Source organism: Tauraco erythrolophus, chromosome 6 (assembly GCF_009769465.1).
Source record: "Tauraco erythrolophus isolate bTauEry1 chromosome 6, bTauEry1.pri, whole genome shotgun sequence".
NCBI classification, from domain to species: domain Eukaryota; kingdom Metazoa; phylum Chordata; class Aves; order Musophagiformes; family Musophagidae; genus Tauraco; species Tauraco erythrolophus.
Genome location: NC_141470.1, coordinates 47676917 through 47702154, shown reverse-complemented (window position 1 = coordinate 47702154; position 25238 = coordinate 47676917). Strand labels below are relative to the sequence as shown.

General features: G+C 48.2%; 1 protein-coding gene across 3 annotated transcripts in view; it reads right to left on the bottom strand.

Moving 5' to 3' along the window:
* The window catches only part of ESRRB (estrogen related receptor beta), a 104264-nt gene that overhangs the window by 5732 nt on the left and 73294 nt on the right, over nucleotides 1-25238 (bottom strand). For 2 of the 3 annotated variants that reach the window (XM_086612999.1, XM_086613000.1), the window contains exons 3-6: nucleotides 24272-24388; nucleotides 9327-9437; nucleotides 8523-8684; nucleotides 1076-1345 (exon numbers count right to left, since the gene is read on the bottom strand). In XM_086612999.1, coding sequence (XP_086469125.1) covers nucleotides 1076-1345; nucleotides 8523-8684; nucleotides 9327-9437; nucleotides 24272-24388 — 660 coding nt within the window. The remainder of the gene's footprint in view (nucleotides 1-1075; nucleotides 1346-8522; nucleotides 8685-9326; nucleotides 9438-24271; nucleotides 24389-25238) is intronic. The other variant, XM_086613001.1, reaches the window with a different exon arrangement.

Genomic DNA, 25238 nt, shown 5'->3' with positions numbered 1-25238 from the left:
GATACAGCTCAACAAAGACCAGTATTTGGAGGCTGAACTCAGGCAAACTGGTATTAAAGATATGGTGCTTTTTTTTTTTTCTTTTAACTAAGAGAACGATTAATTATTAGTCAGCTACCACGAAAGATGTAGATTCCCCCTCTTTTAATCCTTTCAGCTTCACACTGGCTGTCTTTCTGGAAGGCAGCTTTAGCCAAACACAGATATTGGACTCACTGCGGAGCTGCAAGGGTGAATTCTGTGACCTGCACGATGCAGTTCAGCAAGGAGATCTGATGTGAGACAATGAGACTCAAGGGATGTAGAGGGAGCCCTCGTCACACTGTAGCTTTAGCAGTTTCGCTTTCGGAAGGGACTCCTGAGCAAATACATGTCTGGATTTTGTGCAACATCACTACGGCATCTCTTGTGTCTCCCACAGCCTGCTGGATTGAGGGCTTCAGCCCTCCCCAGACTGAGATGGAAGGCACTGGACTGAGGGCCCTGGCCTTTCTCGTCCTCTTCACAAGAAGAAAAAGAACAGGATGGCTTCTGCCAGCATGTCTTACCCTCTACCATCCAGATCCACGCTGTCTCCCAGTTAAAGGGGGATTCGGTGCCTGTGGTCATTGAACATCTCCAGGACAGGACCAGGCAGCCCCAACCCCACAGCTTTTTGTGCTATTTGAAATCGGGATCAGGGTTTCACTGTTTGCTGTAACTGACCAACACTACTGAGATGGGTGCAGGCATGGCCCGCATACCCTTTTCTGAACTCATGGCACTGGAGTCAGCTCCACAGCATTTCTTTTACTGCCAGAAACCAGCAGCCAGCCCATCCCTGCCTGGTTCCACTCCCTAACTGGGAGCTCTAACCGGGCTAGAGCACAGCTGGGGGTCTAGCAGCAGCAAGCCTCCTTTCTCCCTGCTCTCCAGCTTAGGTCCTGCTCTGTGGACATGGAGGACCTTTGAGGATGTTGCATGACACAGGCAGAGTACAGTCTTGGCCAGTAGGCTCTAGTTTGCTCCTGGGCGAGATAGCAGCATGGGCCTTGGCTCCCTGATTGCGAGGCTAACTGGGCCAGCAGGGCTGTACCTGAGTTGGCGAGAGCCAGAGCTTTGAGCGTGACAAACTCCTCCTTTTCCACCTTGAGCTTCTTGTAGCGGCGCACCAGTTGTAGGATGGCCAGGTAGAGCTCCAGCAGCCCTGTCAGACGAGAGTGCTCTTCATCCATGATGTAGTCCTCGGCATAGACGAGCTTGTCCTCATACGGCAGGGAGCGGTACACAATGCCCAGGATGAGGATTTCCATCCAGGCACTCTGCAGGAGGCTCATCTGGTCCCCAAGGGAGAGGTTGGAGAACCCTGACAGGGCAAAACACAAGCAGGGTCAAATGGGTGTGCAGCAAAACCTTGAGGAACCTGGGGTCCTAGTTTCCCTACAACTCACTCCAAGCACTCTCCCCCATTGGCCTGCTGCTTTCAAATAAAAGAAGCAGCTTACTAAAGCGACCCTGTCTCTGAGGCAGTCAGCACATGTGGACCTTACCCTTCTCTTTGCTCCCATGACCACCCACAGCCTCAGACAGGAGTTCTGACGCTCTGACTGCAGTTACGACAACCTACTGTTAATGATAACCTCTTTTCAATGATCTCTGCCTCTTCTATAGCAGCCACTGGTTTGTACTGTATCATCCTGCTCACTGTTCCTCTGTAGTTTTGTACTGCAGCCTATTCAGTCTGCCCCAGCTGACCAAAGAACAGAGAAGTGCTCCAGAGGGCAGAAAAGAAGGCTTCTGATAGGAGGGAATGACACAGTCCTGAATTACAAGCGTACCATGAGCTCTCATTTTGGCCAACATTAGAAAAAGTCCTGCCACAACAGAGTGCCAAGATGTATTCAAAAGCTGAACACATTTGTGAAGAAAATCCTCTTTTATTCCTCATCACTCTTTGAGCTCCACATCATCAGCTTTCTGCATCTCACAGCCAACAACCCTACCCAGTGTCAAAAACACCTTTATGGTGCCGTACAAGTACCTAAATCACAGCCAAACCTGGCAGTGACAGAACCAGCACCCAACAGTGAACCAAGTCATTCTCCTCAAACATAGACAGGGTAATCACCATCTCGAGATAGACTCTGACAGCCCCAGAGCCCACCTGAGAAGTGGAGAGGCCGAAACACAGAGGCACTGTCTGCCTTGAAGGGAAAAAAAAAGTGCATGGGAAGGAAAGCTGTGTCTGTTATGTCCTCTGTAGCAGGTACCCTTGAAGGCCAGACCACGAAAGATCCTGGGAGATGGGCACTGTGCAACAGCTATGACAGACAGGGATGTTGATCCCAACTAGGGATGTTGATTCCCAAGCACAGCGTGTTGATCCCAACTAGGCAGCTCCTGCCCACCACTGAGAGGCAGGGGCTGTGGTTTTTGGCAGCTCCTTGTGTCTAAAGGTTCCCAGGGCTGTGAGAGAATGGGACACTCGGGCAACCCTCAGCCAGAGGGCAATGCTCCACCAGCTTGCCCTGCCAGTTTTCTCCCTAGATGATTATTAAGCCTCGAGGCTCACCAAGAGGCCTGTGAGCTCCTTAGCCTCTGTCCAGGAGCCTCCAAGCACCCGCTGGCTGTGTGCTCGGCTCAGTGGGACTCCTTTATCCTCTCTGCTCCCAGTTCTTGGCCCCACATCAGGGCCTAGGTAGCCAGCCACCATGATGATCATTTGATTTCTCTTGTTATCAAGTTGGCAATTAACAAAAGAGCTGATGATTGCTATATTGACCGACTGTGAGTTCTCTTTTTCTATCTGCACTATCTGAGCTGGGGAAGGGAAGGCAGAAGGGTGGGTTAGTGGTATTTATTTATCACTACGCCATGTTTTGTGTTTGTGTTGCCAGGGGAAGCAAAGGGTGATAATGGCCTGGCAGCCCTTGGACATCCAATTTCCCTTATCAGGCCACTGAATAGAAAAGAGGCCCCAGGCCACATTAATTAACAGATACCAATCAGCTGTCACGTGTTGTGTGTGCAAGGTCTGAGGGAGCAGTGGGTGGGAGGGAAGAATCAATAAACCATTGGGGAGGAGTGCCAGAGGGAACAGCTAAAGAGGAGTCCAGGCTACTGGGGAGAAGAGCTGCAAATCCAGGTCCACAGCTGTGAGACTGATTCCTGTACAGCACAGCCTGTGCTCCATATAGCCATCCCTGCACCTGGAGAATTCCCACTCCTTGCTCAGGCTGTGAGTACTGCAGAGATGCCTTGTCCTTTGCCTCGCCTTTCTGCTCCTTACCTCCTGCAGTTGGTACTGTGCTGCTCCGGAACGCAGCCCTCCTGACAAATCTGAGTGCAGGCTGATGCAGCTCAAAGGCTTGGGATCCTGTCTCCCCAGGTCTGCTTGCTGCACAGGGAACTGATGAGATTAGCCCTGAGACAGGTGCTGTGTGCAGCCACTGTCAGTCTCTAGCACCCGGAATCTCTCCTTTGGGCACCCCTCCTAGCTCTGACCATGGAGAACAGCCCAGCATTTCGGCTGCTGCCTTAAGTCCAGTTTCTGGGTCAGTCACGTGGCCTTTCTGCATCTTTATTCCCCATCTGGATTACAGAAGAGGTTACACCTTTGCCTCACTGCAGTCTGCCAACGAAATTTGTTAAAGATTGAGAGAAAGTCATGTAGTAGAATGACAGGATCCAGGACAGACATGGCTCATGCTTTTCTGCTAGAGAATAAAGTTGAAAAAATGACTTAAACCTAGCAGCACCCTGTACATCCAGCATCTGTTAGCCACTGTAACGCTGAGACAGTCATGGCAGGTGGGAACTGCACAGGAGAGACCATGCTTTACCCTGTGCCAAGGAGAACAGAAAAGCCAGCTGCAATTGCCCTACCCGCCTGGGGAAGCCCCTTGCCAGAAGCACTCCCAGGTAGCCAATGACTCCAGCTCGGGCAAGCACACATGAGGGAGGAAGCCTGTGCTGGGTTTATGTGGTGGGGTTTTGGTAGCAGGGGGGAGGGTCTGCAGGGATAGCTCCTCTAAGGAGCTGCTAGAAGCTTCCTCATCTCCAAAACCAGCTGGACCCACTGCTGGCCAGGGCTGAAACAATCAGCACCTCTGTGAATGCCGTATTTAACAAGGGGACAGAGAAATGCACACCATGTGGGACCTGCAGCAAAGAGAGGGGTGAGGCAGGGAGCTGGCAGCCCCCATCCTCCAGTGCAGACAGCTGCCTGTGCTGGGCCACCGCCACTCAACTGGTGATGGCTGCAGTGGCATGGCTTGGAGTGTTCCGAAGCACCTTGCTACCAGAGCGCCTGCTGGGCAGAGTTCATTCCTGTTGGGATCACCAAGGTTTGTTGGTCCAGTTGGGCCCAGCATGGCTGCATTGGACAGAGGACTGAGATCTGAGAGAAATAACTACACAGACACAAAGGTCGGTGAAGATGGAGCAGGAGGAGGTGTGTTGGAGCTGAGATTCCCCTGCAGCCCGTGGTGAGATGGCAGGTGGCCCCCCTGCTGCCCATGGACATTAACGGTGGAGCAGAGATCCACCCACAGCCCGTGAAGAACGTCACACCACAGCAGAGGTTCCAGCACCCGAAGGAGTTCATAGAAGACTCTTTTGCGGGAAGGGACTCCCCACACTGCTGGAGATTGACGGTGGAGCAGAGATGCATCTGCAGCTTGTGGGAAGGGACCCCACGCTGGAGTGGGTGGCTGCACCCTAAGAAGCCGTGACTCCCTGGGAAACGCCTGCACTGGAGCAATCTGATGGGTAAGGATTGCATGCTGTGGGAAGGACTCACCTTGGAGAAGTTCATGGAGAACTGTCTCCTGTAGGAAGGGACCCCATGTTGGAGCAGGGGAAGAGCGTGAGGAGTCTTCCCTCTTAATGAAGGAGCGGCAGAAACAGCATGTGACGAACTGACCTGCAACCCACATTCCCCGTCCCCCTGCACCCGGAAGAAGGCAGGGGTGGGGGAAGGTGTTGTTAAGATCTGGCTTTGTTTCTCGCTATCATTTCTGAAGTAACAAATTGATTTGTCCTCAAGTGAGGCTGTTTTGCCCGGGGCCATGGTTGGTGGGTGATCCCTCCCTGTTCTTATTTCAGCTCTCAAGGCTTTTGTTAGATTTTTTCCTCTCCATCCACCGGGGGTGGGGGCCGGGTGGCGCGGGGAAGAGGAGTGAGCGGCCATGCAGTAGCTTAGCTGCTGGCTGGGCTAAACCATAACAGAGTGCTGCGGTGCCAAGCTGGACTTGAAGTGTCTGACAGAATCAAGACCCTTTTTCTCCAGGGCTTACACAGGTAGAATGCAAGGGCTGGAGGACTGTGCCTGTATCATTGCAGCCTGCACAGGCAAGGGAGGATCATATAACCTGGGGTCTCTCATGCTGTAAAACTTGAGATCAGGAAAGGTAAATGCTAATTTCACCTGGCCAAAATCGCAGGCTTGCTATTATAGGTTTTATAACACCAGAGAACCTTTAGTTGTGAAGTTGAACTCAATTCCCAAGGATTGCTAGAATCCAGCCCTTCTGCATTCCTGAGCTAGTGCCCTTAGTGATCCGTTTCTTGCTGCTTTTCTCAGATCTGATCCAGAAAGGTGCTGAATGCTCCACTGCCATCCCTAGGCTCCCAAAAGAGGAGCCTGTCTCTCACACAGAGCTGCATGCATGTTTCCCTCCTTCCCAGCTGCAGGTTGAGAAAAGCTGCTTTATTTGCAATAGCTGATGTGACATTCAGGTGGGGTTTTTGTTGTGATTTTTTAAAATTTTTTTTCAGTGGTTTGGCAGTGGGAGCTCCCAGAATTGAAAAAAAAAAAAGTAGTCACATAATTTGTGGCAAGTGGAGTTCATAATCTGTTAATTTATTATCATTTCTGTCATCCTGGAGGGCCATTAGCAGAGGTAATAAAAGGAGATGTAATTATAGGATCTGAGGCCACTCCAGACACAGCTGCTGTCACTCCACTTGCCATATTTCATTCTGTGCTAGTATTATCGTCTTCCTAGTGAGAACAGCAAAACAGCTACCCTGGGAGAGCCTTCATTGTCACCCCTCGAGAGAAGTCTTGTCTCCCTGCATCAAGGTACACAGAAAAGGTAGATGTTGTTCAAAGACAATTAGCACAGGGGGGAGGGTGAGTGATGGGGAGGTGGCCTCATACAGAAGGGGACAACTACACATTGGCTAAGCATGGCTTTTGAGCTAATGGCTAATAAGGCTATTAGCTAATAACATGTGCTAAACACCATTAAATCATGCAGGAGAGTGTCTTTAAGCTTAACTGATTTTATTTGCTAACACTGTGGGGTTAGTGCTGACACCCGCAATCCTGAAGGGTTGGTATGACTTTAATGCCACACTGTTCTTTACTAATGCCAGTGCGAATACAAGGCAGGAGGATGTGACTTTCGTTTCTTTCTCCATCTCTCTCTGTCCAAGAGTTCGTGCACGCAAGAAGCAATGTCCTGTTTTGCTCAAAATCGTTGGAAGGCAGAAATACCAGGCATGGATAATCTAGACACCTGGCAGCCTCCTGGCCCTGCCCTGCTCTGCCCCCTTGCTGCCTAACTCAGTATGTTTCATACTTGTTTCAGAACTATAGAGTATTTTGTTCCACTTTAATGAACTGTCTTTTATTACATTTGTTTCTCAGTACTGCTCCCTTGTGTAACAATCCCTGAGCTCCCTCCTCTGCACACAGTCCTGTTAGAACCCTGCTGTTGGTCTGAACCCTGCCAGGCTGACGGCTGTTACCATGTTGCAGGGCCTTTGATAGGAAAGGAAAATACACAGAGAACATTGAGATGGTGGCTGGTGGCCTTTCAGAAAGGAGAGGAAAAGCCCCTTTCACAGTGCAGGAGTGGTCTCTACTATACTCCTGTTCTGGGATAATATCACCACGGCGGGCTGGAAAACACTGCTCAGAGCTGAGCATCCCAAGCTCATCCCACAGCCGCAAGCTAGGGAACTACAGCAGGGCGCCCTGTGCGAACAGAAATAGCCAAGGTTAGAAGAACGTACAATGGCACCTCGCTGGACAGCTGCAGCAGCTAATGACATTGCACTAAAACCATTCCTGTTAACACCCCTAGTACTGGGTTAGTAGAGCAATCCAGGCTGAGTTCCCTAATCGCCACTGTAACCCCACTTGTGATGAATCAGCCCCAGATAGATTCCAGCACTAGTGATGGGGGTAATCCCTGCGGATACTGCAGATCTTGTGTAAGAAGGGCACCACTGAGATTAACCTCTACTCAGAAACACCGTCCTGAAAAAGATTCTCCAAACTCCATAGTCCCACCACATAACAGTTCATATTCCATACAGCCCAAGAAACCACTAGCCCTTGAGTCACAGGAGAAATACTCCCTCTGAAAAGAAGCAGCCACCAAAAAGCCAAACGAGGAGCCACAAAGAGAAACCAAATACATGGGAGAACTAAACCGTCTGATCACTCACATGATGATGCTTCACCAAACAAGGAAGAACTTAAAGCCAAGAAGCAAAGCAAGAGAACACAGACTCAGGTAGTGGAAGATACAATGTGCAATATGGGTTAAATCCTGTGGCTGAGCCTCAGAGATTCTCCTGACACATGGAAGAGGGACAGAAGGCAGGAGATAGCTGTAGCGAGCTGTTCATAGTGAGCGTCTGAAGCAGTCTTTGGAAAGCAGCCATGTAAACCCCAAGGATGTCCCCAAAGTTCCCTGGCCAACCTTCTCCACGCCCAAATCCAACCTATCTTTTTTTGGCAGGGGAGAACTAGAAAAAGGGCAAAGTACAAATCTTTGTCCCCAGAATGCCCTGGAGGGCCATGTCTGCTTTTTCAGCCTGGGTCCATCCTACCTGCAGGTGTGAGACATTTGCTATGTCACTCAGTTGTACAGGCACTCATTAGATATAGCCAGTGAGCCTTCTGAGGCCAGTCACATTGCCAGTAAGTTGTCCTCATAATTTGTCAGCATAGAAGCCTAGAGATTCACTGACAATAGTGAGTATGTCCTCTATCCCAATGGGACTTGTTCTGTAATGAATCCAGTATGACAAAAGCTTTCCTGAGTCTGGGCAAGAACGTCCACTACAGACAGGGCAGGCAGGTACCTGCCTTGTCATGAGCAGTGGAGTCCAGTCAGTGCCATGACATTTATTCATCTATGAACACAACAGACCTAGGCCATGTTGATGCAGTGCACAATCACTAAGGTCCACCCTACCACACCAAGGGCTGTTTCCCAAGCGCTTCTGCTGTGCCACTCAACATCAGGTACAACTGAGAACTTATATCATCTTATATCACTATGCCTTTGGCATAATCCCAGGGCACACACACATACAGTCATCAATTTACGCACCTACACCGCAGGCTATACTGGAGTTTGTTACCAATGAGACCCCACCACAACTACTGTTTTCTGTGACAGAAATTTACACCCATTGCTATACTTAAAAATCCTGGTTGAAGACAAAACTGATAAGCACAGTGAGAAATAATGGCTCCCTTTGCTGTTCACGCTTACACCCTTGTAATTCCCCCCGTTTACCTGGGATGTGCTTTGCCCAGCCAATGATCACCACCAGTTCCCTGTCTGCCAGGTCACAGAGGGTTGTCAGGGCTTTGATGTCGCTCTCCGGCATGGTTGGATCAGGCATGGCATAAATCTTCTCTGGCTCAGCCACCAGCAAGTGGGAGACGATCTTAGTCACTGCACATTTCAAAGGAGAAGTTGTTGTTGTATCTCTCATGACATAAGGTGTCATAACAGCCCTTTCTAGAAGGACCTTCCTGTGACAAGACATGAATATAGAGCCTATAGCACCTCAGAAATGGTTTGGTCACAACAGGAGAAGACTACACTGCAGCTACACAAGCTGAAGTGATCTGCCTATGGCAAACCAGCTCTGTACAGGGATAACAAAAGCTGGAAGCTACTGTGAGGTTGTCAGCCATTGTCTCAGGTAGGTCCAACAAGGGGAGGAGGAGGCATGAATAATCAGTTGGTGGGATGTGGAAAAGTTTAGAGAACTATGGGTAGTATGGAAGAGAGAAATCATCATGGGACCAGTTTTGTTAACATAGAAATAGGAAAAGATCAGAATATCACTAAATGGATTTACATAATCTCCTAGGAAAGGTCTGGTACTTAACCCCAGGTACAATGAATACACCACCTGGGCTGTACCTCAGGCGTACCCAGTCTACCTCTGCACTATGATCATAAGAAAAAACGCTAGTGCTGGTGACTGACACGGGAATCAGAACTGGCAACTGCTCTGTTGTACGTTTTGGGAGACCAATAGAAACTTAGTGGTTGCTCAGAGGACCACGATTCCAGACCAATACGTACGTGGCTTTTTAGCTGGGGGAGGGATCTGTAGGCTCAGATAAGTGCTACTCTCAGAATCCAGTCTCCTCTTGTATTTCTGACGGCCTCCACGAACTCGATCCAGACGAACACCTGCAGGTAAAACAAGATAAATCCTCATGATTCCTTAGTGCCACAGGGATCCTTGACACGCAGATGCTAAAATTTGCTAAGTAAGATATTCCCCACCCTCCAGGGAGCTTCCCTCTCCCAAACACTTGAGATCTCAGCTGAACCCAGCAATCCCAATAATACCAGCTAGACTGCCTCCAGCTCTAACTGTGCTGCTGTGAGCTTTACTTTGATTCAAAACATTAATGAAGACAGAAATTAACCCATTCAAACTCTTGAATCACTGTCAATCTGATGGGCAAATGAAAAGCTTCAGACCTCAATGCCCTCTAGATGATCTTGCTTTTAAAAAGAGAGACTTAAAATGTCAATCAAACCTGCAGTTATAAAAATAAGCTTTTAGATTGTTCTTAGAAATGAGATGTTAAATGTTCTGTGACCTCTCACTATTTATATTTGAAAAAAGTGACCTATAGCAAATAGATTATGAACTACGACTTCTAGAACCAAATAAACAGAAACAACCTCTACTACAATAAAGCAATGATAAAGCTGAAGTAGGGAGACACTGAAGAATTTGTTGCAGCTCTTTCAAAATACAGTGAATCAAACTGCAAACAGCACATGGAAAACAGTTCCCAGTGACTGGGAAGCACCAGTGACTGTCACCATGCAAAAGAACGTAGCAGCGTCAATAGAGCAGGAACAGCAGCTGAACTGCTGTATTAGTAAAAAATGCAACGTGAAAAAAACAAATTGTGAAAAAAGCCACAGATATTTGTCCAATTGTCAGTTATTTCTGACCAGCCATATGGTCTGTAGTAATCAGTTCTTGTGAAATTAGGGTAACTCAGTCTTGCTGGGACAAACAGCCATTGCAAAAAATACAAAAATCTTTCAAGGTAAATGCAGGAGCATTCAAACAGAATAAAAATTTGCATTTACACTACACAAGTACTTCCTTAGAAACACAGATGAGTTTATCTAGTCTGATCACAGGAGCCAATTATGTGATACACTTACTAATCACATCGAGCCATTAATATTTTGCAATCAATCCACTACAAAAACACAAACAACTAAAAGCAAACACTCTCAAATGGGTTTTGAAGGGATGTTTTTTGAACAACTTGTACACCTGAAAAACCTGCAGTCTGCTGACAAACGTTCTACCCGAGAAAGCGGCACATGTCTGTCACTTACACCGTGCCTTTCACTGCCACATTTGCTTACCACGTCACGGAAAAGAGAAAGCTTTTACTGAAATGCTCACACCAGCCCTGCTTACACCACATGAGGCTGTTACTTGCCACAACATCGAGATCCTGACACTCTCCTCCACGGCTGGAGCATCCAAACCAGCCTGACTGACAGACAGTACCGACAGCCCCTCCAACAGCAATGGCTGACACCAGCCAGGCCAACGGCGCCCAGTTACACGGTTTGACAGCAAAATCTCTCTGGCAGTAGCAACACCCACCCACGTGGAGGTCTAGGTGACATTACCTGTAAGCCATGGTGTGTGAGGACAGAGGCCTACAGGCATGATGTTATTAATGCTATATAGCTGCTTCCTTTTAAGAGTCTAGCTGCTCCCACTGAGCAGGAGAAGCAGGAACGAGCAGGCCTGGAGCTCTCCAGAGCAAAGGAACTGCTGTTGCAAGTTGCTGCTATGGGAGGACAGCAGACATTGAAGATGGAGAGAAAGATACAAAGCCAAATAGGTGAACTCAGATCACACTGATTAATTTCCTTCCCCTGCCCCATTTTCTGTTTCTGACTCTGTATGGAGAATTCACTGATGTCCCTAAGCATAAGACCACTTTTCTCCTCCATTACACGGTAGTGTTCCTGAAAATGCTGTCCATTGCTTCTTTTACCTCCACTCCCAGTTGCAGTTAGCCTGTAGGCAAGACTCCTTCCTGGGAGCCCCAACACATTCCAGAGAGTAATTTCAGAAAAGGTAGCGAGGGAATCCCAAACGTAAGATTATCTAGGGAGATCCCTGAGGAACAGCACTAATAAAGTCCTGGATGAAGCAGGAAACTTTCATTTCTGTCCATGATTTCTTTTACTCTATAAGTGTGCCCTGGTTTCCTAGGAAGACCTCTGTTCCGTGCTCTGCTGAATGAATGGCACCCACCTATATGCCAGGAGGGGAGGGAGACACACAAATTCCAGGAACTGCCAGAAAACCAAGTAACCAGGTGTGAAAATTAAAAGGGTCAGGAATACACTGTTCAAAGATTATGGAAGAATCCAGAACAGGCTGCAGGACTTCAGACCTGACTCACAGCTCCCCAGGACCCTTGCAGAAGAAGGGTCACAGCGGGGTCCATTCCCTCATGCCAGTGGGCAGGATGTCAATGGTGCAGGGAGATGCCATTCGCAGCCCAGCAGAAACCAACACACAGCCCTCCGGGATACTTTCGCTGTGCAGTCTGAGAAGCAGTGGGGAGGGGGGGACTAGGAGGGATAGGGAGGAAATGGGGGAAGGAGCTCGTTTCCTTCTCCCAGGGAGAAGCATGCCATCCTTCAGTGCTTGGCAGAGGGATGGCTGCACAGGTTGCAGCAGTATTAGGGACCCTCAATCAGATTATAAGGACACAAAGGACCTAAGTGCATTAAAAAAAGATAAGAGAGACGCAGAGAGATTTACCCTCCATCCCTCCTTCCCTCACTGAGCAGATAGAGGTCTGTTTGCCCAAGGACTTTGGCTCGTTAATTTTGAACAAGTGTTTGTCCTCCTCTTGCTCCCCATCCTGTGCGACACTCCTTGAGGCAGATGTTTTCAATCAGCATTTGCAGAACCACTATTCTACCCTGTCGTCATCGCTCCAGCCGCAGAGCCGCTGCACAGGCTCACCCTACATAGCGCATCCCAGCGCCAGCTGCGGAGTGCAGCAACCTGCAGGTGCTACAGCCAACAGAAGCATTTCAAGCCCCAAGTCCCTGACTGTGACACTCCAGACATAAGCATCACCACAAAATCCCTTCCCCAAAGATCTGACAGCCTAATGGGTCATATCTAGATGGAAGGAAAGGGCATGGCCAAAAATCAGGACCTGGTACTGAGCTGTGGTATTCAGGTGGCTTGTTAACGCCTGCTGTTCTACACTGATTTCCTTGACAGTTGATTTTAAGATAGGCAGGCTGGCTACACTGCAGCTCTGAGAGGGACACTAAAGGACATTAAAATGGAGTGGGGAGGTGCAATGGGTGAGCTCAGAGAAGCAGCATGAAGGAAAGCACTGAGCAGAGTAGAAACGGAGGAGGATGTAAACTGGGATATGAATGGAAGTGAGAGAGTGGAAGGAGAAGGGAGGTGAGAAAGAGAGGGCTGGAGCAAGGCTGAGTGGCACATACGTTGTACTCCCAAGGGCGATTTCACACCAAACATGCAGCCACCTAAGCTTTAACTGTAAGGTGCAGTGGCCACTTACGAGATGCAGCTGGTCCGTACTGAAGACGCATACAGAGGATTTGGTGCCACAGCCTGATGACCAGATAGCAGCAAGAGAAAGCAATTACCTTCCAGCTCCTGCACAAATACACTTCTCACATGGATCACAACTGGACAGTTCCCAGTAGAGAGGGCACTCATCCTACAAGACTGTCACTCTTGGACCCCACTTCCTGACAATATCAGCAAGGAGGGGCTGCAAGAGCAGTAGAGAAGGGAGGGCTTATATATACAATACAAGATGCAACTGTATAGGGCAAAGTTTGTGACGTACCACCCCTTGATAACTTACCTCTCTGGCAGCTGCATCTTCACAAATGTGAAACATCGCCTCTCCTCCCACTCCCCTGTCTTGCAAGGAAGCGCTGCTGTTCATTGACTCTTGTTACACTTTGAGGGACCCTGCATAAGAGTCCTGCCACTGCATCTGACCCAGGTGTGGAGCTGACCACGGTGTCTGCCAGAGGGACTGAGTCCCAGCTCACCGGCAGCATGTTCCCAGCTCCCCAGCCTGAGCCAGCAGGGAGGGGAGCAGGGCCAGGACTCGTGCAGGACTTTTCAGCTCAGCATCCCGCCTAGGGTAAGGATGTCAGTTTTCTAAGCGTCCTGTGGGTGCCACTCGTGTTCCAAGCGCTCTTACAGAGAGGTCTGTGCCAGCACCAAGCCTCTGTAGCAGGAGAGCTGATCTGCTGATCTGTTCAAGCTCCCTGCATTTCTCTGACATGCCCCTTGGAGAGACGTCTGCCCGACAACTTTGGGATCAGATGTCCCCTTGCTGACTTGATAACATCAGGCTTTGGGTTTTTTTTCTTAATGGAAGTAAAATAATTCCAGCTTTTTTTAAAAGCTGGACCCAGGCCGAGTCTGTCGGAAGTAAAAATAGCCGAGTATGCAGAGGTGACAGCACACAGTCAGGTTTAGTTTCTCTTTTATTTTCTGGGGACTAAAAATACTCTTAAAAGCTCTGTGAAGCTAAGTCCTGGCCAGTGGGAAATGCAGTCTAGGCCCAATATCAGCTGTCGCGTCAAATTACCAGCCTCACCTCACTTTCCATCGAGCCCTATCACATGCCCATGAATTGATAGGAACAGAAAGATCTATCTTGCCAAAAGAGCTAACGGAGGAGCCAAGCTACAGGGTTTGCATGGTACAATATATGTCTAGACCAAGAAGGACACAACCAAAGGGAACACAGGGCAAGTGCTGGCCAGGGAGTAATGGCCGTGGGGCTGCTTTTGCTGAGCTTCCCTGATACACCAGTCAGGTCCTGTGCCCACTGCCCACTTAATCCTTGAGCTGCAGTTTCTTCATCAATACAGCCTGCTTGTTCTCTCAGGGTCTGAGCTGGGGTGGTGCTCTGCAGCTGAGAGATGCCCCTGTCCCCAGCAGCTGCAGTCTGAAGTACATGGATTAGCACTGCCCAAGGAAGCTGGAAGGCGTAGGCTAAGAGCAGAGAAGAAAGGAAAGGAGAATGGTTGTACCCAAGGCATCTCCTACAGAATTTCCCTCTCTCTTTTTATTCTGAACTTCAGGAGAGATAACAGGATGTGGTAATGGGATGAGTCAGCCAGGAGGAAGCCTATCAAGGAAACAGAGAGCAGACATGACCATAAAAGTTAGGCTTGCCAAGATGGGAAAAAAAATAGACTATAGGGAAAGGCATCTCTGTCTAACGAGAGTGGAGTGGCTGCAACCTGAGTAGATGCTCATTTCTTACTCTGAGATTCCAGCATTGGAAACAGAAAAGATACCTTTATACCATTAGGCTCTTACACTGCTGCAAAAAGAGGCCAGCCTCTGGAAAATCTCCTGGTAGATGACTGGTGCAATTCCCGAACCCATTTGAAACACAGGGAAGTGACTTGAGCTACTAGAAAAAGCCAGTGACTAGCACGGTACAGGTCAGCAAGCCTGGGAATGACACGTGAAATGGAAGGGTGAGGAACTAGTCTGGGGAGGGGGGCAGTGGAGTTGAAAAATCCATCTCCTATGTTACAAGGGCCTACAAAGAGATTAGATCAGTTCAAGCAGGATGTTGCAGCCTGCTCCACCTTTGATGTTTTCAGGGATATGTTAGTCAAGTAGGAAAGCTCCTTTGCTGTCAGTCTGGCTGAAGAGTCCCTGGATTCAGAGGGACAGGTTAGCCCTGTGATGCCTGATGATACCTGGTACCAGAGGCTGTCACGTGCCTTGGAGCAGTGACACAAGGTGTCCTTGCTCCTCACACACAGAAACACAAGCAGCACGTCCCAGGTGGTTGGTCTCAAGCATACAGGATCTGGTGTAACCCACACAGCTTGCAAACCAACTCTTCTCCTCCACCAGTGCCAGCTGCATGGCTGCCAGCCCTGCAGAGGTGTCTCTGCAGCATTAGTCATTGTTGTCTCTCAAATGTACAGCTTCCTTCCCGTGCTGAGCCCCTCTCACCTTGCCCCCAATCATCCTGGAAAGTTGAAGCCCATTAAGAAGAGCTTCAAGGGCAGATGGGAACAAAGAATACCTCAGTACCTCGTTCAGCTCTCTCTAATAACCCCCACACCTACGCACTCACCCTGTGTTCATGCTCCACGCAAATGTTCTCCTTTGATTGCTTCCCCTCCCAACCCTCTAAAAAGTCTGAAGGAGGACAGCTGCTCTATTGGCTATGTCACCCATGGCAGCAATGCCTGCATAGCAGCAGGCTGAGTGACACTGTGTGAAAGGAACAGAGGCAGGCACATGCCTGCCAGGAAAAGACCAAGGATGCCTTTCACAAAAGGATCTAAAGGATGACAAAGCCCCAGCCCCACTGACCTTCCAAGAGGTAGTGCTCAGAGCTAAATCCCCAAAGGGGTGTTTGCTGCCTAGAGGAACCTGCAGCCCTGGGTGTGATTTAACTCACCTTACTTTAGGCTTTGATAGCTCCCTTCTGTGTATCTGGGCTCCCTTGACAGGCAACAGAGAGAAGCAGGCACCTCCACATTCATCTAACCAGCCAGATGTTTACCTGAGGAGGAGTGATGACAGATACTTCTCTCCACTGACTACCAAGGGAAACCCTGCACAGTCAAACCAATGCTTTCTCTAGTCCAGTTCTCTCTATCTCAGTCTATTTAGGTAGAGCGTACGAGCCTTTTGGAACAGGTAGAGGAGTGTAAGCATGGACCAAGAACCAAATTTTTAGATATATGACACAATAGAAGGCCTCCACCACTGCAGGGAGAGAGGCTAGCTCATGACGGAGATCCACAGAGGTGAGGGAGTTAGACCACCAACACAGCATGCTGCTGCTTTGGCCATCCTCTTAGAGCAACTCTGCTTGGGTCCTGCAGCCTTGAAGTCTCTCCTGGAGTTCTCACCTCAGCAGTGGCTTTTCCAACACTAAGAACTAGTGTCCACTTATTATTTAATTCTTAAATTAGAACAGCTGTGGCAGGCAATTCTGAGTAAAATCCTCTCAGGATACCCTGCAGCCCAAGAGCTTCCATGGGGAAAGGATTGAGAATCTCAGCGAAGCTGAGTCATGAGTGAACGCAGGTCACCAGAGGCTGTGAAAATGCTGATGCACATGCCTTAAGTTACTGTAGAGCAGTGGGACATACCTTCAGTCTCACCCCACTCTTGCTAACCACAGAGGATCTTAGCTATCATGTTGTCAGAAGTGCCTAAAAGCTTGTAGCGCAATGGGTGGGGTCTAAACATGACTGGATGGTTGCAGCTTTTATCGGCTTCCTCTTTTCTGTACGCGTTACAAGAGCACGAAGCACAATTTCTGGTGACAGAGTGTACAAAGTGTTTATCATAAACCTGCGTAGAGGTGATGCCTCTTTGAATCTATACAGATGTACATCGATGAAGCCTGGACTTCATGTATGATGGAATGGACATTTAGCTAGGTATGGCAAGAACCTAGGCAGATTAATAATTCAAAGTGAATGGGAGGAACCAAACAAAACAGATTCATAATCCATTGGATATGGCAGAAGGTGTGTGGAGGGTCCTGGATGCACCAGTCTTATGGCCAGAAAACAGATATCAGGTGCTATCAGCTCAACGTGCACTTTGTGGTCAGCCCATCGGCTAGAAGCCTCCTCTTTGGAGAATTACCATCACCCAGCCCAGCTCCAGCCACATTGCAAATGCTCAGTTCATACCTTGGAAAACAGCTGGGTGTGGATGATATAGACATCAAGATGCTGCTCACTGCACCTGGAGATCCTGTTTCAAAGGACAGGGGCTTGCCTGTCTGTTTGTAAACACCAAGGTATTTTAGAGAAAGAAAAATATTTTTCATTCTCTTTTTTTCATCTGGATGCCTCCAATAGCGATATTTCTGGCACCGGCTGGAGGCAGAATACTCTATAAATACAAAGCCATTAAATCGCATGCAGCAGCAACCTGATCGGGGCTGCCTTTTAATTTCCTGACATGAGCTGGCCACTAACCCAATTACCCAGAATCCCCGGAGGAGCCCTCATCCTTCCCAGGAAGCACAAAGCAAGAACCCGAGCATATTGCAGGGATGTCAGCTGAGCTTTCACTGAAATCAAATATCTTTTTGAGAACACATGGTCTGGAAGCAGGGACAGGAGCCGGAGGGAGAGGGGAGAAGTTGCTGGCAACACTTTGCTCCATTGAGAGATTCTTTTACTTGAAAAGAGAAATGAAACACCCTCCGTTTGGTTACGTTGCTGAAAGGGAGCTCTGCTGTGGACTCGGTTGTCTATATTTTAGTGAAGGATGAAGGCGAAGTTACTAAGTGGAAGTAGTTTGAGGTTGCCAGTGCTTGGAATCCCTTGCTTAGATACTAGATGACTGCACCCAATTTATAACATCACAGAGCCAGGCCTGGCCAGGGTGACAGCTTTGTTTCCTTGGGAAACATGTACATCAGCCACTGGCTGCAGCTGGTAAGGGAAACAGCAGTTCAGAGTAAGCACTGGGAAAGTTCCACTGACTACAGGGTTTCCTAATCAGCCTGAGTCTTGAACAGGAGAATCATGGATTTAAGAGACAGCCACTTTTGAAATCTGGAGATTACAAGCTCCACCATCTCTGAAGTGGAGACCACCTCCAACATTCAGACAGATGCAGGCACTTAGGCAGCACAAGGGTTATCAGGTTGTTGCAAGTTCTCAGGAGGCAGAGTGTTCCCAAAGACACCGGGGACAGGAGGGAAAGGGGAACAATTAAGAGGAAGATGAGCTGAATGAACTTTGTGGCTCTCCTCTGTTCACTTCTCATTCATATTTCACTACTTGGCCCTGCAGTGTCAGTATCTGCACATTCCAACAATGACTACACCAGAAATTAGATTAGACAGATAGGAGTCCAAGAGCTTGGGGGATTTCTAACAAAGAATTTGGGTGCCCTGTTGAATTTTAACATGTTCTCTAGCATTTCTTATGGAAACACACTAGTAGCAAAGCCTGGAAAAGGCATGGTTGTACCTGGGATTACTACAGCACAGCAGATATACTTCTGGGAAGAAACAGAGTCAGGTAGATAAAATAAATCATATGCCTTTCCTGGATAATTGCCTAACCTCTATTTGATGTTAAAGACTCCCCTTTCTGCATTCAGATCAAGACTACCTTCCTCTACCTTCCTTCCTTGCATTTGTAGACTTCACCCTCACCACACAAGTAGCAGCTGTTGGGTGACTCCTCAGAGCCAGGAAGCTAAGCCAGAGGACAACTTGCCTTCAAAGACATTCAGAGTGGGGCAAAGCACCTCCTTCAGGGCAGGTTTCCTGTCCTGGGAATTCCCATTCCTACTTTTATCATAAGAAATGCATGTAGATCTGAGGGATTCCAGAAATATCTTCTACTTTCTGAAATAAGGTATACCTGGTCTACCACAGGACACATCCCCAGGGTCGTTTTAGTCTTTGACCTCTTTCTTGGAAGCCAACCAGTGATGTCTGCAAGAAACTGGACAGAAACCACTCACACCTCTTGAAGTCACTCTTAGGCCTCACTCATGAGCAGGACTCCAAGGAGACAAGTCTCAGGAGTGGCAGGGGGCAGAAGACAACCAATCTTCAGCAATATAATAGACATTATTCCTATTAAGAAGGAAAACAAGGCTTATAGGCTGGTAGAATAATGGATGACATCTCAATGCCTGGATGAGATTTTTTAGGTGGCTATTTTCTTTGCTGTTTGGTTTATCACTGTCTGATTTGACACATGATTGCACACGCAGGCACTTCATGAGAGCGTTAGTGACTCAGCTTTGCTTCCTTTTCAGAACTGTTTATGCTCTATCTGGGTCTCTGCAGATGTGCCAGCATAGAACAGGGAACAGAAGAGGAAACAACAAAGCTTTAGAAACAATGCAAGTGGGAATCCATTGAAGAAAAAATTCTGCCAGGCTTCCACAAGAGTAAAGGACCAAACGCCCACACAACAGCCAGTTTGCTCCTTTTGGTATGGTATGGTTTGGTATGTCCAGTACTGCCTCTTCTTCGCTTGCCTGTCAGTCATTTCCACCCAAAGATGAGTTCTGTAATGAGACGCCTTGATGTCCCATTGCACCTCACCTGTTATTTCCATCCCTCTTTCCCATGATCTCAGAACATTTCCTTTTCATGAGATGACTGTACTGGGTTTAGGTGGCAAGGTTTTGGTAGCAAGGGGCTGCAGGTGTGGCTGCAGTCTATGGGAAGGACTTACAATGGAGAAGTTCATGAAGGACTATATCCTGCAGGAGGGACCCCACTCTGCAGCAGGGGAACAACGTGAGAAGGAAAGAGCAGCAGAGATGAAATGTTACGAACTGACCACAAAACCCCAGTCCCTATCCACCTGCACTGCTCTGGGTGAGTTGAGGAGGTAGGCATCATGAGTGAGTTGAGCCTGGGAAGAAACAGAAGTGAGAGGAAGGTGGTTTTAGTTTTGTTTTTATTTCTCAATATCCTACTCTCTTATTAACTGGCAATAAATTAAATTAATTTTCCTCAAGTTGAGTTTTGCCCGTGACAGTAATTGCTGAGTGATCTCCCCGTTGTTATCTCAACCCATGAGCTTCTTCATTGTATTTTCTCCCTCTGTCCTGCTGAGGAAGGGGACTAAAAGAAACTTGGTGGGCACCTGGTGGCCAGCCAAGGTCAACCCACCACAATGACACACAGAGAAGGACTGACATCACTGTCCTTGTGCTGTTCTGCAAGGTGACACACCAGACTATGACTTCAGAGAGACAGCAGAAGTGTGGAAGGCAAGGCTGTGAGGTCACGTTTCACCAGCCAATGTCCAAAATCAAACCTCTGAGCCCATTTACACGAGCCATATGTCATCTGAAATTACATCTGCCTCTTGAAGACAAACAAATTGCTGTAAAACAGAAAGGCCATGGGTGGCTAGAGCATGAATGGCAAGGGTATATTTGTACATTCTCCCCAAAACTGACAATGTACACTGAGGTTTTAAAAGAGACCTGCCAAACCGCTGAAACTTCTCTATCCATCATTCTAGAAAGCCAAAGAGATCTAGATCTACTTTGTAGAGCCCAGAGTTAAAGAACTACACTTTGGTCACCATGGGCACAAGACAGACAGTGCTGGGAGCAAAAGAGGCAACGTGGTGGCCAAAGACAGAGATCTCAGCTCTGAACAATGCCTCTCCTCTGCAAGTTGTAGGGCAAGCCTTCCTTCGCTGGCCACCCCCAGTGGCAGGCGTATATGTAGATATCATCTTCTCCATTCGGGGACAGCAGTATCACAGGTTGCTCAGGTTTCCCTGATTTCTGCTGAGCAGAGGGGCATGCACTTCTACTGGACGAAGCTGTGAAGATGCCCCATCTCTCGCTGCCTGCAGCCTGGTGCTTCAGCAAGGCCAAGAGCAGCAGAGTGCAGGTTTTCTGGGGATGGTGCCTCTCCACAAGGGCACTGGGATTGAAGTCCACTGGAATCCTGACTCTAGATTCAGCAGCTTCCTATCTGAGCCTGCTAGTGAGGGGCTAATTAATGCTCTCTGGGGCGCACTCCAGATGGAAGAGGAAAGTGAGAGACAGGCAGCCAGACAGGCCAACGCTTCAGACATCTGAGCCAGTTGGGCTCCATGGACAGAGCTTTCCGCCTGCCGCTCTCCCCAGCGAGTCTCGGCTGCCCTGCAGCGTCACGCCAGGAGAACCTGAGACAGCAAAGCTCTGGTGTCCGTGCAGTTCCCCCACTGCAATGCATTGATCGGCGCTCTCTTAAAGAAAGTGGCCTGGATATCTGAGACACCTATTGATTGCTCCATCGGCTTTCTTCCTGCCCTGATCCTCATTCACTTGGCATTGCCCGAATAACTCACACTTCTGTGTTAGGGGCAGTTTCCCCAGACCTTAAAGGGCTACATTCACAGCTGTTTGCCTAGCTGCAGCCGTGTAGGAAGGGGAGAAGATGCTTGGTGTCCCTCTTATGCACTCCCCAAGGGGAGGGCCTAAGTCTCTCCCGCAGCATCAAGCTGAGCATTTCAAGCATAAGGCAGAAGCTTGAAGTCATGGTTACCTGTTTTTGCCATCTTTGAATTGGTGCCTTCTGCCTGAAGAACAGGCTCAAGGTACATACCCAGTGGGCAGGAGGTCATATTTACATCATGTATGACGACAATAACCAGGAAAATATTTCCCTTCTTAGTGAGAAGAAATCATGAAGCCCTAATTAGGCGCTAATGGAATATCATACTCTTCTGCTTCAGAGGAAGGACAGTTTCTTTACCCAGAAACATTCCCACTAAGCTACCAGCCCAGAGCCAAGGACATAAAAGAGAAATCTGTCAAGAGAAGAACTGGTTTCTAGATCTCACCTTTAACCATAAGACTGTTCTTCCCCAAACTCCTGGTAATCAAGCAGGAGAAAGAACATGGCTTAGCAACCTTCTGCCATGGATGAACCCAAGAAAGAAGAGAGAGGTACACTGAGGCAAAGTAGAAAGGGGAACTGCTGAAATTAAAAAAATCAAGTTTCAAGACACATCTTGTCCTAATGAGTGCTTGGAGACTGTAGAATAGGCTCTCTGGGGAAACCAAGACATCAGGGATTTTTAAAAACAGTTAAACTACTACAAGTGTACAGCTGGGAACACTCCTGCCCTGGCAGAGAAAAGAGATGGATGAGCTAACAGGATAACAGATGAGAGATGGAAAAGACCAATGAACCTTTTCTAATCAAAATCCCTTGTCAATTCTGCATTTTTGAGCAAGTCAAACAATTATGGATTTGTTCTTTCCAGAAACTCCTGGCTCTGTGGAGACCAAAGACTGTAAAACCATTTTTCTCCCTTTTTGGATTTTGCTTTTAAAGATGCATATTGATTGAATTCTGTATACTAATACTTTGTGCTTCCACCAGGCTTCACATAAAGTTAACTAATCAGTTCTCACAGTCCTTTTGCAAAGCAATATGACCCTTGTTTCTGAGCTCGGGAAACTGAGCAAAAGAAAGAGAACAAAAGATGCCTGCTCGACATCACTTGACCGCTCCGAATTAGGACACAGGAATCCTATTTGCAGATTACTAGTGTAGTCTCCTCTGCTCCTCTTGATATTGTCATATGTTCTTGCATCCCATTACTATCAATAAATCTTTATACTGTATATTCCACAGCTCTAAATATTATGGGCAGGATCACAGATACACTAACATCAATAGCAAACCACCCCTCCCTAGTGGCTTTAATGATGCCAAATCAATCCCTATATGAATAACTAAACACACTTCAGCACAAAAGCAGCCTTAGAGTCAAATTTCAGTTTGCCATGAGTAGTATCGCACGGGCTTCAGGAGTTCAGGCACGGCATGGTGTAAGTGAACTGATGTTGCTTTCCAGCCTAACTCTGGTCTGGAAGGAGTTAAACTGTTTTCACACAACTTGGAGGCTAAGCCATAAAACCCTTCACAGGACCATAAGCAGATGATGCCCTGTCCACACAGTCAGATGCCAGCACCCACTCCTGCAACTCTACTCCCTCAACTGCCAGCTCCGAGAGCTTGGATGGAGGGCAGCACAGACACAGGCAGACAGTGAGCCTGGACCCATGCTGCTGCTCTGCAGAGTGACTGGAGCCACATCAGGATTTTAAGGTTGTTTTATGGGATTCATATGAGCAGGCTAGAGCGCATTACCAATCTGCACTCTCACTAAAGCCAGTGTCACTAATGTGGATTGGCATGTGGGTAAGGGAATATATCCCCTCCCGAACTACCACATGGAGAGAAGCAGGTTTCCAGTGGTCCCTCTGTAAGTCCAAAAGTAGGTGCCTCCCTCCCAGCAGTGGATCAAGATTCTCCAAGTCTGCCACCTCTACGCCTAGGTCAGGGAGGGCCAGACTACACAAGCCTGAACCTCCTCCCCTTGGTAACTGGTGTGCTCTAGCAGGAAGATATTTAACCACAGAAACTACACATCCATCAAAGAACGGAACAGAATTTAGTATCTAATCTTAACATTCTTAACAACACTGGCTGCCATCAGCTTGCCTCTCAAGAAATGAGAGAGCCCTAGTGCAAAGCAATACATGCTCAAGTGACATTGTACAATCCATCACCAGCTGCCATGATGGTATAACCTGGAAGCAAGTTGTGTGCTGGCATCTTGGCTCCAACATACAGGGCTTGCGCAGACCACAGGCAGCTGCTATTCCTTGTGGTTAGACTGAGAGGACCATGCTCTGCCAGGTACAGCAATGTAGAGGGTTACATGCAACACTTCTCCTTCCTTCCCCCTCCTTCTCTTGCTGCCTCTCCCACAGGGACCCAAGGGAAACAAAGCTTTAAAGTCAATCCATAAGAATGTGTTTAATTGCCACTGAATTCCCTGCGGTTCACCTCGAATGGACAAGGCTTGGGGAAGGGGGTGGGGGGAGGAAAGCAGCACAAGAGAGAAGCTGAACAGATCAATAGGCTGAGCACAAGGCAAGTTGAGCATGCAGGGCAAGGGACCCACAGCTCCCAGACAAATCTGTGCTACCCACCATCTTCAGAAAGTCTCCTGAGTGGGAATATAGGCAGACCTCCGTTGCACACTGTGCCATAGCTTTGCATTAACTCCATCCTTCCCTTAAAAAGCCCAGTCAACCCAGTCACGATCACACAAGAGCCTATTCTCCCCAACACTAAAAAATGACCTCGGAGCAAGAAGAGCAACACCCTCCAGCTTGGGGTTCCTTTGGAAAAGGAAACAGTCTGGAACAGCCAGTTTCCAATTATTTGTCAAATTTGCAAGTGCTAGAAGTAATATCCCAGCATGAGAGTGCTGAGTAGAACCACTCTTCTCTCTGGACTGCCCTCTTGGTCACTGCCCATCCTGACTTTTACAAAGCCTGTAAAAAGGTACCTTCGGAAAGCCAGAGAGGGCAAGCGCGTAGTTAGCCTAGGAGATCCTGCAAGGCCTGGAGAAAAATTCTCAATCTGACTCTGTCTTACCTTCTTTTAGCATCCCCACTTTGAGGCATTTCATGAAGCGACAGGCCTGACAGGACTTGCGCCTCCGTTTCGTGATCTCACATTCATTGGTGGCCGGGCAGCTGTATTCAATATTCCCTGCAATCAAACACAGAGATGGTCACCCAGGAACCACATTCTCCCCACTGATCCAGGGAATGGCTGTAATGCCTAGATGTTTCCTCCACCACCAGTCTGTATATGCTGTTTGTTTGCTCACTCATTTGCACACACACGTAATCTGAGACCACAGCTGGCTGATGACAGCTCTTAGAGAGCCCAACACTGCTTATTAGAAATACATTTCAGAAAAAAAACAATATTGCTCTAAGTATTGGGAGAAACCTGTCCGTTCAAGAGGCTGACTGCAATGCTGGGCTTTCAGGCACAATGTGTCCTCCAGGCACGTCGTCATCCCTTGTGCTGCATCCCTTATAACCTGGGCTGTTCCCTGGAGTCCAGGGCTGAGAGTGGGAGAAGTTCAGACATTAGCAGCGTTCCCCTTGCTGCCAGTCTTGCTCCATGTCTGTGGGATGGATGTCACCTGCCCCTTCTTGCCTTGCTTGGGGGACCAGGGAGCTCAGAGATGACATTTCCTCCTTTGCTTCCTCTTGCCAGCTAGCATATTACAGGGAAGCAGTAGGTTTGGATTGAGAAAGACGGATAAGATGTCTACAGCTCTCTATGCAAATCTTTCCAGTTTTACTTTATTAGTCTGTGGGCACCTGCCTCTCATCCCTCTGCACAGAGCATCGACATTTCTTTCCTCATTCCCTTTCATTTATGACCACCTCACAACACTGCCTCCGAGACAAAACAGGGAAAGAAGCATCCCAAATTTATTTCTGGTCACACCATATTTTATCATAAGCCAAGAATGTAACTCAAACACGGATGCCAGGGTCTGGTATGAGGATGTAAGTGGAATTATGCTGGATCACAGTGTAAT